This window comes from Microtus oregoni, unplaced genomic scaffold, assembly GCF_018167655.1.
Source record: "Microtus oregoni isolate MIOR12 unplaced genomic scaffold, Mior012 000009F_ref0000495, whole genome shotgun sequence".
Classification (NCBI taxonomy): Eukaryota; Metazoa; Chordata; class Mammalia; order Rodentia; family Cricetidae; genus Microtus; species Microtus oregoni.
In genome coordinates this window covers 15,469,386-15,486,826 of record NW_024543068.1, presented here as the reverse complement: position 1 = coordinate 15,486,826, position 17,441 = coordinate 15,469,386, and the positions used below count along the sequence as shown (strand labels likewise).

The 17,441-nt window shown below is 40.4% G+C and overlaps 1 protein-coding gene across 6 annotated transcripts in view; it reads left to right on the top strand.

Annotated features, from left to right (window-relative positions):
- Window positions 1-17,441, top strand: part of Pcnx1 (pecanex 1) — a 143,251-nt gene that overhangs the window by 85,576 nt on the left and 40,234 nt on the right. For 4 of the 6 annotated variants that reach the window (XM_041657903.1, XM_041657901.1, XM_041657898.1 and 1 more), the window contains 6 exons: window positions 637-694; window positions 2,409-2,626; window positions 8,016-8,169; window positions 11,796-11,828; window positions 14,407-14,578; window positions 15,109-15,219. In XM_041657903.1, the coding sequence (XP_041513837.1) occupies window positions 637-694; window positions 2,409-2,626; window positions 8,016-8,169; window positions 11,796-11,828; window positions 14,407-14,578; window positions 15,109-15,219 (746 nt within the window). The remainder of the gene's footprint in view (window positions 1-636; window positions 695-2,408; window positions 2,627-8,015; window positions 8,170-11,795; window positions 11,829-14,406; window positions 14,579-15,108; window positions 15,220-17,441) is intronic. The other 2 variants (XM_041657902.1, XM_041657899.1) reach the window with 1 other exon arrangement.

The following is a 17,441-nucleotide window of genomic DNA, read 5'->3' as shown; positions in this document are numbered from 1 at the left end:
TGCTGGAGCTGTGGTAGAGCTTGACTGCACTGGCACATGCCGGACTGTTTTATGTAATAGATTAAGTTTATTTTGTCTGTACTATTCCGATCGGTTTAATTGCTTTCCTTAGCTTATCTATTTAAACAAAGTCTCTAAGAGCCTGTGATAGAGGCACTGTCATTGGTGTTACTGTTATTGGACGTTACTGATGGGAAACTGAGATCTGAAGATTTCAGTCATCTGGAGAGGTGGTCTGACCTCAGGTGCTGACACAGTGCTCTGGGTCACAACTTAGGAAAATGATGATTTTGTTTTTTTTTTTTTTTTTTTTTTAAAAACATTTATTTGTTTATTTATTTATTTATTATGTATACAATATTCTGTCTGTGTGTATGCCTGCAGGCCAGAAGAGGGCACCAGACCTCATTCCAGATGGTTGTGAGCCACCATGTGGTTGCTGGGAATTGAACTCAGAACCTTTGGAAGAGCAGGCAATGCTCTTAACCACTGAGCCATCTCTCCAGCCCCCGAAAATGATGATTTTGATGTTTATGTGGAAGAATGAAGATAGTATAAATGTTGCCTAAAAAAGCAAACAAAAATCACTGTTTAACAAGCTATTTACTCCCTAAAGCCCTTTTCATTTTATTTTAGTGACACGGATTCTCATGTATCAAGTTCTACCTCAGTTCGATTTTATCCACATGATGTGGTAAGTGTTCTCATTTTTTTATAATGTGGTACATTTTTAGATTCAATCTGAAAAGCATATTTATATAGCTAGTCATCAAATCATTCAAGTTAATGAAATTACAAATGTTACTTTTGTTGGAAATTATAGCAAAATCCCCTTTGTTTTGTCACCGTGAGTCTTGCACCCTCCCAGACTTTAGTTAGCCATACGTATGTGTGAGTCAGAAGTTACACTGGTTTATACTTTGCAGGTCTGAAAAGACCCACTTTCCATTTGTGTATTTGGTGTGTGGACTTGTGTGTGCATGAGAACATGTGCACATAGGGAGGTCTGAGCACACCGTAAGGGTCCTGGAGATCAAACTTGCCTTAGGCTTGGCAGCAAGTGCCTTAGCTTGCCGAGCCAACTATTGTATCCCGCAATTTCACTTTGAATAATATGATTTGGTGCTGGTTTTTAACTATCTGTTGATTATTAACTCACTTATTTGACTAGTGTATGTGTTGGTGGAAAACTGAGTAACATTATATGGAAAGTTATTGTCTGGGAGAAAATGGGGATTTTGTTTTTGGTTTTTTTTTTTTTTTGGTTTTTCGAGACAGGGTTTCTCTGTGGTTTTGGAGCCTGTCCTGGAACTAGCTCTGTAGACCAGGCTGGTCTCGAACTCACAGAGATCCGCCTGCCTCTGCCTCCCGAGTGCTGGGATTAAAGGCGTGCGCCACCACCGCCCGGCGAAAATGGGGATTTTAAAACACACCTTTTGCCATCAAGATCCATATAAGTCAAGTTGGAAAGCAGAAGGGGTGGATTTATTCTGAGCATCTGCCTAACGACTGCTTGAAGATGACTTCTGAGCAGGATTTAAGGCCGGGGCTGTGAGGAGGCGTAGAGCAGTGTGCAGCCAGTGGGTGTTGACTGTGTCTGGAAACATTTTGACATGACTGTAGGAATGCCATTGTAAACTATAGACAGGGACCCACGGTGCCAAGAGACGTTCTGTAATGTTGGGCACAGCCCCATAATGAAGATTATCTAGCCAGAAGCATTGATAGTGCCAGAATGGAGAAACCCTAGAATAGATAAGAAAATGTTTGGAGAAGTATCAATCAATATTTAAAGATCAAACCCAGAAGTTTTTCTTGACTGTTCTTGTGTGTTTGAATAGTAAAGATTTGCCTGCTAGAAGCAGGAGTGAAAAGATGATCAAACTGGTGTCTTCCACTTTTGAGTAGCATAGGAACCCGGAGACAACACAGTCCTGCCCTGTGCTGTGCCAAGACCAGAAACATTTGATGTTTTCAGAGGAAGGGCAAACTGTAGGACTGGTGACTAGAAGAGTTGGCACTTTGCTCCATAGGTTCAGGTGAGGAGGCTTCTAAAGACGTAATACCAGCCATGAGACCTAAAAGTCTCTTGGGCCCTGGCAGCACAGTTGATAGCTTAATGAGAAAAGGGCTTAAATGAGATGGAGGTGGGAGGCCCCCAGGGGCCACAGCCAGAGGGTTTGTGTCGTACCGGCTGTGTCTTTCAGACACGTGTCCTAATGGTCTGGTGATCGAATTTGCTTTATTTTGATTTACTTCCTGTTGCCACCTTCTGTAGATTCTAGGTTTCATGAGTTATCACAAGGAGTAAACTCGAATTAGGGGCTCAAATAATTTATAAGCTGACAAACTTTGAATCTTGCTTACATCAAGAATATTTAACCCTTTCAGTGCGGGCATGTTTCTAGTTTTCTCTCCCACAGATTCGGTTGAACAGGCTGTTGACCATTGACACAGATCTGTTGGAGCAGCAGGACATTGATCTAAGCCCTGACTTGGCAGCCACTTATGGCCCCACTGAAGAAGCTGCCCAAAAAGTTAAGCACTATTACCGCTTTTGGATCCTACCCCAGCTGTGGATTGGTATTAACTTTGACAGACTCACACTTTTGGCGCTGTTTGATAGGTAAGACCATAGCATGGTATTAATTTGTTGGTTTATTTGTTTTGTTTTCCAAGACAGGGTTTCTCAGGCCCTGGCTGTCCTGGAATTGGCTCTGTAGAGCAGGCTGGCCTCAAACTCACAGAGATTTGCCTGCCTTTGCCTCCGTAGTGCTGGGATTAAAGGTGTGTGCCACCACTGCCCAGCGATACTATTATTAAAGTGAATTTTTTCTAATTACCCATTGATATTTTCACCTGAGTATCATGTTGGAAAATACTTTCAATTTTCATCCTTTCAAGATCAAACTTAACAGACTTTTAAATATTAACTCTTCTTAAGCTGTTAAAAGCTTTTTTTCTGCAATTCTAAAATATTTCTATAAGGATATGTTTTTTACTATTAGTGTGAGTCATGCAGTTGATTGTTAAGAGAGCATATGAATTATTTTATGATCTTAAGGTTATAGGTGGTATGGAGGATGAAAGGGGGAAGAGGAACCCTGCTGCCCTGTTGTTCAGCATCCTGTCCTAGTGGTAAACACATTGGTTTATTATAAGCTTGGTGACCAGTAGCTGCTTCCTGTCAACAAGTAGGATTTACCCTCCCTGTGAAATATAGACAGGCAGAATCTTGGAGATAAGTCAGTACTGACAGTGACCCCGGAAAGCGGGAAGTCGGGGGTGTGGACTCTAAATCACCAGCACTCTGTGTGTGACACAGGGAGGAGGAGCATAGAATTCAGTACATGTCTTGAGTTAAAGAGATGAGTCTATAGTGTAAAACATCACAGAAGGGAGCTGTTGAGAGAACGGCAGCAGGATTCTGCAGACCATGATTGGCTCCTGTGTCTGAAGAGTTGTCTGCTTAAGAAACCCTTGCTTTAAATGTGTGGCAGCATTAGCCTCCTGTACCACACTTCAGACCTACCAAACAAATTGTGAAAGCAAGACCCAAAGGGATCAAAGTAGCATAACAGATTCAAGCTTTATAAAAATCCAGAAATACATACCTCCCAACAAGTAGTGACTGCCACCTGGCATCTACTCAGAGGTGACCAGCTATGCAAAGTGAGAAAACATGAATCAAGGGGAAAAGAATAAATCAAGACCAACCTATTACCAGTAGGGATGTTAACTGTTAGATATGGATTCTTAAAATAATTGCAACTGGATTCTGTTTACTTGAAAAATTAAGTAGAGACATGAAAAAATAATTACAGAGTTGAATACTACAACATTGCCATTAAAAAATAATGTACTAGTAAGATTGCCAGTAGTTAAAACTTTGTTGAAAAATAGATTAGTGAACTTTGTAGGCACATCAGGAGATCCATCTAGAGTAAAGAAGTGATAGGAGCATAAAACCAAAAAGAGTGTCTTGTGGAACAACTTCAAGAAGAGACAAGACTTGCAGAAATAATAGTGGAAACTACATATTATATGATAACTACCAATGCACTCATGAGGTTCAATACAACCTAAGCAGAAGCCACGAGAGACCTACCTAAGGGACGTACTTGCTCAAGTCCAGTCTTTAAAACCACAAGAAACCTATCAAAAGAATACTCTGTGCAGAGGAATGAGCATGGGGAAAATATCCAGCTGCCTGAAAGTTAGGCATGTGAGAAGACAATGGAACAAAGGAAAAACACTGTCAACATGCAGCCATTTATGTATCTTTAAAATACCCTGCAAATGCCCATGGATTGGGGTTGGAGAGATGATTCAGAGGTTGAGAGCACTGGCCACTCTTAGGTGCAGACTTCAGAGCAAAGGTGTCTTAGGGTTTCAGTTGCTGTGAAGAGACACCGTGACCATGGCAACTCTTATAAAGGAAAACATTTTAATTGAGGTGGTTCACTTACAGTTCAGAGGTTCAGTGCCTTATCACGGTGGGGAGCCTAACAATGTACAGGCAGACCTGGTGCTGGCTAAATCTACATCTTGGTTAGAAGGCAACAGGAAGTGGATTCAGACCCTGGGCAGAATCTTGAGTGTAGGAAACTTCAAAGACTGTCCCCCACCGTGACATACTTCCTCCAACAAGGCCATAACCACTTCAACAAAGCCACTCCTCATTGTGCCACTTCCTATGAGATATGGGGCCATTTACATTCAAACTACCTCAAGAGGATATTGCCAAAGATAAAGAGAGTTATTTCATAATGATAAAGGCCCAGTTTAACATGTAAAATGTAATAGTCCTAAGTTTCTGTGCCTAAAACAGCTTCAAACTTCATAGAGACTGATGATGCATCTTAGTGACACAGCAGATGCTGAACATGCAGAAAGACAGTGTTATCATCAGCACCCCTAACACCTCAAAAAAACGTAAAACAGAAACCAATAGAAACAGGAGAAGCAGATGAGACTACAATTATAAGTAACCTTTGCACTCCGTTGCAATCAGCTTGCTGTGTCATGACAAGATACCTGAATTACCTTACAAAGGAGGGTTTGCTTTGGCTCACAGTTTTCAAAGTTTCAGTTTGTGGTCACTTGATTCTTTGCTGTGGGGCCTGTGATGGGCAGAATAGCAGAGTGAAAATAGCAGAAGACTATGTTTATTACTTCATTGCTGCTGGAAGCAGAGACAAACAGGAAAGGGCAGGGCTTCCAGCAGCCCCTCAGAGGCACACCCCTGACTTGACTTCCTTCAACAGGGCCGCACCTCCTCCCAGGTGCCACAGCCTCCTAATAGCTGCATAGGCTGAGGAGCAAGCCTTCAACACATGGTCCTTTGGGGACACTGGAAACCCAACTATTACAGAGATAATTGACTTGCACATTTGATTGGCACTCCTGGAGCAGCCATCTGTAATGAGATTACATATTGTAGGCAGAGGTTTCTGTCCTGCCTGATCCTGCAGCTATTTAGTCCCAATAAACACACAGAGGCTTATATGAATTATAAACTGGTTGGCCTATTAGCTTATGCTTATTATTAACTAGCTCTTACAACAAATTAAACCATAATTCTTAACTATGTTTAGCCTGTGACTTGGTACCTTTTTATCAGTGAGGCAGTCTCATCTTGCTTCCTCTGCATCTGGCTTGCAACTGACTCTCTGCCTGTCTCTTCCCAGAATTCTCCTAGTCTGGTCACCCTGCCTATACTTCCTGCATGGCTACTGGCCAATCAGCATTTTATTAAACCAATATAAGTGGACAGATCTTTACAGGGTACAAGAGCATTATCCCACAGCAACATATTGTTTAATTGTTCATGGGATGTTATATAGACTGACCAGATTCTGATCTGTAAGGGTCAGTGAAAAGAATTAGATCACATCGAGTGTGGTCTTTGACAACAGAATTAAATCATTGAGCCTTGAACAATCCTGTTATATTTGGAAGTTAATAGTTTTAAATAATCCGTGGGTAGAGAAGAATTTGAGGGGAAACTACAAAGTATTTTAAAGTAAATGAAAATGGCTTCTTTCGTACTTAGGAAAATCTGTGGCACTGAGGACCTAGGCTGGAACAAGACCTCAGTTCTGTGATTCATTTCTGTACTAGAAACTAGAAAGACAAGCACTTATCTAAGGACACGAACATAGTATGAAAACAGAAAAATCAAGGAAATCTAAGACTGCATTTTTGGGAGCAGTGGTGAAACTGATGACCCCTTAGCTGCCTGATGACCAGATGGGAACTGTGAGGTGTGAGGTCACTACAAATCCCACAGGGATTAAAGAGCAATAAGGAAACATTATCAACAGCTTTGTGTCAATAAATTGACAGCAAGCAACGAAAAGGACAAATTCCTTGAAAGATTTAATTATCATAGACCCATCTAAATGGAAATACCATTAGGAACCCTCCTGTAGAGTAAGCTCCACGCCTGGGTGTTATTTAAAAATGAACTATGCAAATCAATGAAGTGGAGACTTGGCAGTAAAATAGCAGTTTCCATATGCAAAAAATAAAATTTGAATCCATACCTTGTACTATGTTACAAAAACTAAATCAAAATTGATCGTAGATATAAATGTGGTATATAAGACAGTAAAATATGTGAAACAAAATATCCCCAAGGTTATAGAAAACATACTAGCCTTGTCATTAAAAACCAAAATCAACAAGAGAACTGATTGATGATTGGGTTCATGACATAAAACACTGTACAAGGGCCATGTGTTTCAGTCGTAAAAGAGATGGTGACAGCAGCATGAGGATGGGAAAGGGAGTTGGTGGCCGGTCACCTTTCTGCCATCTACAGTGGAATGAAAATACCAATACTTCTTGATTTGAAAACAACGTTGAACTCTTGAATGGGATAGTGACTATAAATATAGTCTTGAGTTAATAAAAGCGAACTTTAAAATTTTTGTGATTATAAATTTTTTACCCTCTGAAGATTTAAGTATGTAGAAAATTTTGGAAATAGAGTTGCATACAGTAATCCCTCCATAAAGCTATTATAAATAATAATTTGGTGTAATGTGGGGGTTTTGTTTTATTTTGGTTTGGGATTTTCAAGACAGGGTTTCTCTGTATAACAGTCCTGGCTGTCCTGGTACTAGCTCTGTAGACCAAACTGGCCTTGAACTCACAGAGATCCGCCTGTCTCTGCCTCCCAAGTGCTGGGATTAAAGGCGTGCACCACCACCCATCTGGTGTAGTGTGTTTCCATTCTTTATGTTTTTAGTAACAAGACTTATACTTTGTCAGTTTTTATTTATACAGTAGACATGCTATGCATACGTCACTTAATATTCTATAAATGCAAGGTGTTTATCAAGTATTTCTTCAACATTTATGAATAAAACTTGTAAGAAATTATTAGCTTTTTGGTACAGCCTAAAATCTTCGTTTCTGCGTGTGGTATCTCAGGTATCATGTTACGACTTTTACGGTGTGAGTTTGCTGTATAGAATTGCCTGAGCAACTTTGGTAGAGGCAGAATTGAGTCTAGTTGTACTTCATTCTTAATATATGTAAGATCTTGTGCTTAAGTAGTTTTATTAAGTGTGTTTTTGAATTATTTCTGATTAGGATGAGAGATGGGGAAACAAAACCACTTGCTACTTGCTGCATGTGGTTTCGAGCTTTATGTTATAAAATAGCATATTTCAAATTTTCTAAAAATTTTTTGAGATTTTGATTTTTAAACTTCTTCCTATGCCAGCTTCATTTACCATCCAAATTGGTTAGTTATTTTACAGAGAAGATGTTAATGAGAACAATTTGTATTATGTTATCACAGGACAGCTGTGTTAGAGGGCACTGCACTCCCGTGTGTCGTGTCCTCAGATAGTAGTTTCTTTTTCTGTATGACCTGAAATGTTCTTTAAACCAGGCATTCAAAATAAACCTCAGCAGGCCTCATGTTGATGTCTTCCCCATTTTCAGTCTGAATATTTTCTTGTATTCATGATAGACCTCTGTGTTAATTTTTCCATCTACAGAAACCGTGAGATCCTGGAGAATGTATTAGCTGTTGTCCTGGCTATTCTTGTGGCTTTTTTGGGATCCATTCTTCTCATCCAAGGCTTCTTCAGAGACATCTGGGTGTTCCAGTTCTGCCTGGTGATAGCTAGCTGCCAGTACTCACTGCTCAAGGTACCAGTGTCTCTGCCTTCTGTGCTGTGTCTAAAGCAACTCACCAGCTCACCACAGAATGATAACTTTTAGGGATATTTTCCATGGAGGTTTACATTAGATTATGTAGGAACCAGAGCAGGGTTTAAACTTAAAAAAATAATTGTGTGCCGGGCAGTGGTGGCACACACCTTTAATCCCAGCACTGAGGAGGCAGGGGCAGGCGGATCTCTGGGAATTCGAGGCCAGCCTGGTCTATAAGAGCTAGTTCCGGGATGGGCACCAAAGCTACAGAGAAACCCTGTCTCGAAAAAATAAACAAATAAATAAATAAAATAATTGTGTGTACACTGAATTTACTAAAAACAAATTCTTTGTATTAAAAGAAAAGACTCGTTAAAATAAGAATTTGCATCTTTGAGATTTATTTCTGTTTAGTTTATCAGCACTAACCTTTCTTTTCTGACCTTTGAGCTTTCTGTTCTATGGGTGGGATTTATTAAAATTGTCATTGGTAGATAACAACATGTCAAAAACTAGAAATAGTTTTTATTTCTAGGGGCCATCAAAGAAAATATTGATGTCCCTTTGTTAGTGACTGAGTAGTGGCTCAGAAGCATCCATGTTGCCATTGTAAACGGTGGGAGAATCCAGCACGTCAGCTGATGACTGGCCAAAGCTTTGCCTTCTGCTGTTAACAGGGTGCTTCCTTCTTCTTAATGAGCCTGTCTTACTCTGCAAAAGCTGCACCCGTAGAGATGCTGGTGTGCAGAGCCCTCCCCAGGCTGCCACAGCTGCTTCAGTTCTGTGGATGCTCTCTACTGTCTTTGATTTTTCTGTCTGTTTATAGCTAACATCTGAAGTAAACCATCTAGGTTCTTGCTCTTTCTATATTGCCAGCCACATTCTTTGTCATTCAACATCTGTTAATGCTGTCTCCTCTCCACTGCCCTGTGACCTTGCACAGCCTGGGTGGCTCTTGGTCTTCAGATGACTGTCCTCTATTGTTGCTTCTTTATTCTTTGCGTGTTGCTGACTGAGAATTCTCGGGCCTGAGTGCCCTACTCGGTTGTACTGCTTTAGTCATCGAGGCATTACACACACTATGTCCGGATGGATGGGAAAGCTTTGCATCTTTCGCAGGCTTTAGTCCTGACTGACAGACAGACACGGCTGGAAGTAGCATGTTATCACCTCTGGTCATTGGTTTTCTTTCATGTTTTCTGTTTTTGCAGTGTTAAGCACCATAAGTTCTTTTCTTCCTTCCTCAATAAGAAGTAATCAAGTCTCTTTGGTTAAATTTGGTGTACATGTTAAAATTGCTGTTCCTTATTGTTGCCCTTCCCTCAGCCATCTTATCTATCCCTTGGTTGCCTTAATCCATTAAAAACTCATTCTCTGGCACTAGTGTGTCTTGTTTGTTAATTTTGTCCACATTTTCAGGTTAGTGTGGTTAAACACAGGTTGCTATTGTGGTGGTGGTGGTGGTGGTGGTGGTGGTGGTGGTGGTGGTGGTGGTGGTGGTAGAGGAGGAGGAGGAGGAGGAGGTGGTGGAGGTGGTGGTGGTGGTGGTGGTGGTGGTTGAACTAGCTGGCTAGAAGAGCAGCAATGTCATAAACAGAAAAGGGAAGGCAGGAATCAGAGTTTCAGAAGGCACTGAGGTTGAGAGGACTCAAAGAATACCCAGGCTCATATCCAGAGAAGGACACATGTCAGACTCCACTCACCTGGTGCAGTGTGGTGATGGACTGTCTGGGAAAGGGTGTTGTGTGCCACTGGAGATGAACGAGGATCAGGGAGAAGTTCTGATTGAGGAATTACATGATGACATTAGAACATTTTCATAGGATACAGCAGGATTGCCCTTGATTATTTTGCTGTGCAAAAGCAGATAATAAATTTATTTATTACAATTTAGTAAACTTAGAATCTGTGAGTGGGACTAGAACTTAGCTAACCCAAGTTCCTGTGTGTCTCCTGAGTGGAACAGTGGTCTGCAGAATATGGTAGCTATGCTTACACATAGCAAAGAGCTGTGCTGAATGGTGGACCTATCTACCGTACGCCAACTCAAACATTCAGCTGGGTAGTTGTAGTCATTAATTGGCTAAAATAAGCAAAAATGAGAGGCAGTGTGCACTGTGTTTATCCTGGTAAGCCAGTTCCTAGAGCTGGTGCTTCATGTTTGGAATTAATGTTTGTGATTTCTTGGTTGCAAGACATTGCCTAAAATCACTTCAGAGCATTGTAAAAGTTGCTTTTGACAAAAACAACTATAGGCAACCAAGGAATGCTGGGAGTGGGAGAAATAGTCTTCCCCAGGAAAGATCCCCTTAATTGATTGTCCAGTGCCAAAGGGTCAGCCCTGAAAACATACTTACAAGAAACAAACAGACTGAGTAGGTTAAGTGTTGTGATAAGGAGCAGCAGCGGGCTGTGTCCCGCCACCCGGCTAGCTTTACCTGAAATAATTACACGGAAACTGTATTCATTTAAACACTGCCTGGCCCATTAGTTCCAGCCTCTTATTGGCTAGCTCTTACATATTGATCTAACCCATTTCTAATAATCTGTGTAGCCCACGAGGTGGCTTACCAGGGAAGATCTTAACCTGCATCTGTCTGGAGTGGGAGAATCATGGTGACTCCCTGACTCAGCTTCTTTCTCCCAGCATTCTGTTCTGTCTACTCCACCTACCTAATTTTCTGTCCTATCAGAGGCCAAGCAGTTTCTTTATTACTTAACCAATGAAACAACAGATAGAAAGATGACCCTCCTCCATCATTTCCCCTTTTTCTGTTTAAACAAAAAAAAAGGAAGGCTTTAACTTAAGGGTCATCTTTCTATCTGTTAAGAAAATATGTGTTTATCCATTTGTGCAGGAAACAAAAACTTCAAAGGCTATGAACATGAAAAAGGGTCATGTAGCAGGAGTTGGAGGGAGGAAAGGGAAGGGAGAAATGTATAATCTCAAAAAATAAAAAGTGGTTTAACAGTTTAAATAAGATGGATACATATATACACACACAGGATTTTAACTCATCTATAAGGAATGAATTGATGGTGAAGGCAGGCAGATCTCTTTGAGTTTGAGGCCAGTTTGATTTACATAGTGAGTTCCAGGACAGCCAGGAATGTATAAAGAGACATGTCTCAAAATAAAATAAATGTCATTTTCATTAAAATGGATGTAACTGGAGATCATCATGTTAAGTGGAATAAATGAAATTTAGAAAGACAAATATTACAGGTTTTCTCTCATATGCAGAATAAAGATGTAAATATCTGTATATGCACACATACATAGTTACACACATATAAAGAGAGTTGGATATACACATATAATTGGATACGTACACAGCTAGGTACTGAAGGCACACAGAGCTGTATTAGACATGAAAGCAGAAAGGACTACCATGGAAGGAAGAGGGTGCAGGTGAGATGGGGAGAGATGAGGAAGGGATGGATGACTGCTACTAAAACATGCTCATATGTACAAAAGACAGTCTCATAATGAAGCCCAGCATTTTGTGACTTAGCTTAAAAATGAGAATAAACTGTTGGGGTTTTTTGTTAGTTTGTTTTAACTTGGCTTGTGGAATTCCTGAGATTGAGTAAAATAATATGTCTTTCTGCTTTATTTCTAGAGTGTCCAACCAGATTCTTCCTCTCCCAGACATGTAAGTCTCCTGGAGGGACTGTAAGTTACAGCTCCTTGACCCCCAACCACAGCCTGTAGTTTCTCCTGGGTGTACCAGATTGGGTTACATTTGTATCTTTTGTTTCATCTAAGTTTGGCCACACTGTGTAGTTGACTTATGAACATGAAAGGAGATAACACTGTGCTGACAGACTCTGGATCTGGTTGAGATGAGCATAAGAATGCATGTTCTGACAGCCTGTCTCAAGAGAGTGTCACTTGAGCAGACGTAATCCATATAAACTTGATTGTTTGCATTTACTACGATTTGAAAATAGTGAATAAGCATTGAAAATAGAATTTTGAGGTAGAAAAGCTTACCTTTGAACAATTAAGAGCAAGAACAAAAGCTGTACTGGATTCAACTGCTATTTAAGACTTTTGTGCTAAGTAATGAAATTAAACCCTTGCTGATTACCCCGTGTCTGCTGGTCTGGTTCTGGATCTAACAAGCCATTTGTGTAGTAGAAGTACCAAAGGACGTCCTCTGTACAGTAGTGCAAAGCTGGGATTTGTGGCTCACACCTTTTATCCCAGAACTTAGGGAGCTGAAGAAGGAAGGTTACAGGGTGTTCACAGTGACCAGAACTACATAATTTCCAGGCCAGCGTGGGCCAAAGAATGAAATCCTGTATTGTTTTTTGAAAAAAAAAATGAATGAATGAACTAGATTAAAAAATAAGCTCCAAGAATAGTGTTTTAGAGCTCTTCTTCCTGAATATAATGATTTTGTCCTTCTATTGAAATAGTAATGCAACCAGAGCAGAAAGTAAATCAGGCAGGGAAATGGTTTCCTCCTCATTAGTGATGTTCATCATCTATAGGAATACTTTTGAAATGTGATGATATTGGATGCTTTGCAATGTAGCCGATTTCTGACATGAGTGCTGGCTTGCAGAACAATGTCAAGGGACGTAGAGAAAAGCTGATGCCTGTCCCCCAGATTCCTGGGTTAAATTCTCACGTTTGGCTCAGCCCTTCCTTTCTCACTCTGTTCTCTCTCCCCCTTTCCTTTCTTCTCTTCCTTTGCAAACATGATGTCTCTTTACCTCCAGTACATCAGTGTGTTTCCTCAGAGCATTTTGTACATTCATTCAACATGACTGTCAAAGTTAGGACATCAGCCCTAATATGATGCTCTTGTCCAGTCTATAGGTGTCTCTCAGGTTTGATCTGTTCTCTTAGCTGGCAGTAGAGTTCCTGATCTGGTCTCTTAACTCTTATAACCTGGAGTGGTTCCTTAGTCATGATACTGAAATTGTTCATAGATCAAGGCCAGTTATATAATAGATTGTCCTCCAATTTATGTTTGATATTTCTTTCTAATTAGAGGGGGGTGGGTATCCATGTGGTACTGATCTCCCTCCTGCTGGTGGTGTAGCTCGAGTTTTCCTCAGATCTGCAGTGTTAATGTTTGGGCTGGACAAGGCTTTCACGGAGGCCAGAGATGTCGTGTACATTGAGGATCCTTCTTCCAAGTAGAGGCCAGTGGCAGTGGCTGTCTGTAAGACTGTGTCTACAGTTGCCACATGTCCTCTCTGAAGCAAACACCCTCTCTGTTCCGAACTTCTGCTTTACTAGAGATGTCATCATTTTCACCCTTGTAGTTCTGAGTCTCTTACTGGGACTTGGAGTCTGTCTGCATATCTTAGTGATTCACAGACTTTGGCTAACTTGTTTTATGACTACTAGTTTCTTGTTTGAATCAGACATTGTTTGTTAGTAGCTAGGTATTGATCTTCTAATTCCACTGTTCTATGTTAGTTTATTTCTCACTAAAAGGAATAGATAGTTTTATCTTTTGACTTAACTGGTTATTTGTGGTGTTGGTAATGAACCCAGAACCTGTGTGTGTGAGACAGTCATTGCACCACCACTGAGCTGTACCCAAGCCCTTTCTCTGTCTCTGTGTCTGTGTGTGTTCACGTGTGCGATCAGTGTATTTGTGTGGACTTAGGGGTGTATTATAGTGGACTATAGTGTTATAGTACTTGCTTTGATACTGAGGTTGTCCTTCACTTAGCCATTTGAAGTCTGTCAGACTGTTCGGTATCCTTTTGACATAGCCCTGTGATCCTTTAACGGCCTTTTTTCTTTTCTGATCCAGGTTGAATTTATATTCTCCTACTGGCTCCAACTATCTTCTCCTTCCTATGAGATTTTGGCTCTTTTTGTAAATACTATTTGTAAACTAAGATCAGGATGCTAGTAACCTTATTACTGGAATTTTATTGTGTCCAGGTACTTTCAGTGGGTAAAACTTATAAAACTTATACATGTACATTCATATTTATGTGTATACTTCTCCTGAATCTATTTATATGCCTATGAAAGCTAATGAGTTCATACTAAAAGCTCTGATTTCTGATGGTATCACAGGGCTCATTCTATTCCTCCCCCTTTCTGTATTTATCTTGACATTTTTCTGCAACCATCAGAAACCTGCCTTTCATATGGATATGGTTCAAACCATTAGAACATAAGCTAGTAATGACCTCAGGAGTTAGTTTTGGCTTTCAAAATGAACTTCACTGACAATGCAAATGTATTGCTTGCAGGGTCATAATCGTATCATTGCCTACAGTAGGCCAGTTTACTTCTGTTTATGTTGTGGTCTTATTTGGCTCCTGGATTATGGCAGTAGAAACCTAACTACAAGCAAGTTCAAATTGTATGGAATAACTTTCACCAATCCACTGATGCTTCTGTCAGCCAGGGATTTGGTTATCGGTGAGTCCTTTATCTCTGATCTTAACATTAGTTTATTTGTTTGCAAACAGTTTACTGACAAATAGATAAAGCAGCTTATTTTGCTTAAACTGTAGTCCTGTCTGAGAATCAGCTATAGAGCTTCTAAGAATGGCAAGATTAATGGTGAATAAGGATAGTGATTCTGATTCAGTTCTCGAAGAGAGCAGGGTAAAGATGATGATGATGATGATACATTTTAGGTTCACGTTACATAAAAACTGTTTGAAATGAGTTTTCCCCTGTGCTGGAATTGAATATAGGGCCTCATGCTTACCAGGCAAGTGCACTGCCATTGAGTTGTATCCCAGCATCTTAAGATGATTTTAAAAGATGTATTTTATAGGTGGAAGAATTTAATAACCTAGCAGCTCTGTAGCGACATTAATTTTAGATCCTATCTTTTAAAGACACACAGTATAAAATGTTAAATTTGACTTCATTGCGTGTGGGCTTTAACTGAACAAGAGAATGATGCAGTCTTTTTAATAAACTTTTCTTTCCTTCCATAGTGTTTACACTCTGTTTCCCAATAGTATTTTTCATTGGTCTCCTGCCTCAGGTGAACACGTTTGTAATGTACCTTTGTGAACAATTGGATATCCATATCTTTGGTGGGAATGGTGAGTAAACCGCAGTTGCTGTGAAGTAATAAACTGAACGTTAAAATACTGCTCCACTTCTCACTTTAGAATTGAGATTAGCAAAGAAAAGGTATTTATTTAATAATTGAAGCAGAAAAGCAGTTAGTTTTAGTTAAGAAAAAGTAGTCAGGTCTGCTATTTCTAGAAAGATCAATGTGTAGAAAGTAACAAAATAACTTGCAAAAAGTTTTTATACAATAGTCCATGCCCCTCACTCCCATCCATAGGTGATATATTCCTAGCTATGCTGTGGCTATACCCGTAGATACTGCAGATAGCAAGAACCTATATGGATTGTCTTTCCCGTATTGTACCTACATACCTGTGATAGAGTTTAATATATACATTAGGCACAGTAAAGTAAGCAACAGTGACTAATAATGAAGAACAATTCATGCTGTTTATCCAGCCAGCCTAACTGAATGTATGAGCTTCCTGTCCAGTGGGAAACCCTGTCTTTAAGCAGTAGTGCGGAGGATGACATCAACACCCTCCTCTAGCCTCAGCATGCATTTGTGCACACGGGTGCATGCACCTGCACTCACATGCTACAACCAAGTAAAAGTTATGGGATGTAGCCTTTCTCTTTGTTTCTCTGGGATTTTCTATGGTATGTGTTTGACCTATAGATGCTCACAGGTAATAGAACCTGTGGAAAGTGAAGCTGCAGAAAAGGAGGGGCTGCTGTGGAGGGTTTAGCTGTGATCTGTACTCAGTCATCAAGTGTTTAAAACATCGTCTGTGCTGAGCAGGTTGAGTCTGATTGTACTTGGATTTTGTTTTGGGGTGTGCATTTGGCATGCTCATGTACTTGCTTTCAGAGCCAAGGCCAGAATCTAAAAGCATTTTACTAAATCAACTTTTAAGAATTATCTCTGTTTTTAGAGTAGAATATGTATACATTAATCAATAACTTAGAAAAACAGTTTTCTTACCATGAACGTATTTTATTTAAAAAAAAAAAAAGTCAACTGCCAATCTGGAAGATAGTGACCCGCAGAGCTCGGCAGCAGCGCTGTCGGCAGGTGGCGTAGTGAGATGGCATGCCCTTCATCATTTAACATTTCTTGGAGAGAAGAGCATGCAAACAGAGGAAATACTCAATAGGAACGCCATTGGCCTTATACTTCATCTTCTTCACACTTCACACTTGTGATGCTCATTTGCCTTCTGCAAACATGCACTGAAATCATCTCAGGTAAAATGCTGATGGCGTGGCTTAGTTTTCAATTTGATGTGCATAAGATGGAGTGTGGTGGGTGTGTGAGAATAGGTGCGTGCACCTGTGTGCACGCTGAGGCCAGAGGAGGCTGTGAAGTGTCTCGCTCTCTACCTCCTGCCCTGAACCAGAAGCTCACACTTCAGACCAGGTCAGCTGGCACATGCAGCCATGCCTAGCTTTTTATATGGGTGTTGGGGATTTGAGCTCAGGTCCACTTTTACTTCTTATTCCTAGTCAATGAGTAGGGGTCATTTGCTTGTTGTTGACGGTTTTAGTAAATCTGATTTACACAGTTTTGTGTGAATTGATGAGCAGTGGGAATGCAGACTTCCTGCTGTGAGTGAAACCAGTCGTTTTTTACAAGGAAAGCTGTTTTCATTGGTTAATACCTCCAGTTTATTTCAGGCCTTTGCAAGCTGTGTTTTCTAATACAGCTTAGTAATGTAAGATACATTTTTAATTAGGTGGTGTGTGGGTACCTGTGGCGTACAGAGGCATCAGACCCCCTGGAACTAGAGTTACAGGTGCTTTTGAGCTGTCTGATGTGGGTGCTCGGAACCAAATTGTGCATGTGCAGCGCATGCTCTTAAAACTGAGCCAACTCTCCAGCCCCCAAGACACATTTTGAAGCCTATTATAGGTACAAATGTTTTTTCTGAGATTCTGAGGTAAATGTATATTATCGAAGATTGAAGATGGCAGGCAAGACATGGTACCTGATAACCTGTAATCTGAGCACTTAGGAGGGTAAGGCAGGAGGATTGCTGGGAGTGGTAAGCCAGTCCTAAGAGTGAGACCCTATCTCAACAAAATATTGGAGATAGAAGTGTTTCTTTTTTTTTTTTAAATATTTATTTATTTATTATGTATACAATATTCTGTCTGTGTGTATGACCGCAGGCCAGAAGAGGGCACCAGACCCCATTACAGATGGTTGTGAGCCACCATGTGGTTGCTGGGAATTGAACTCAGGACCTTT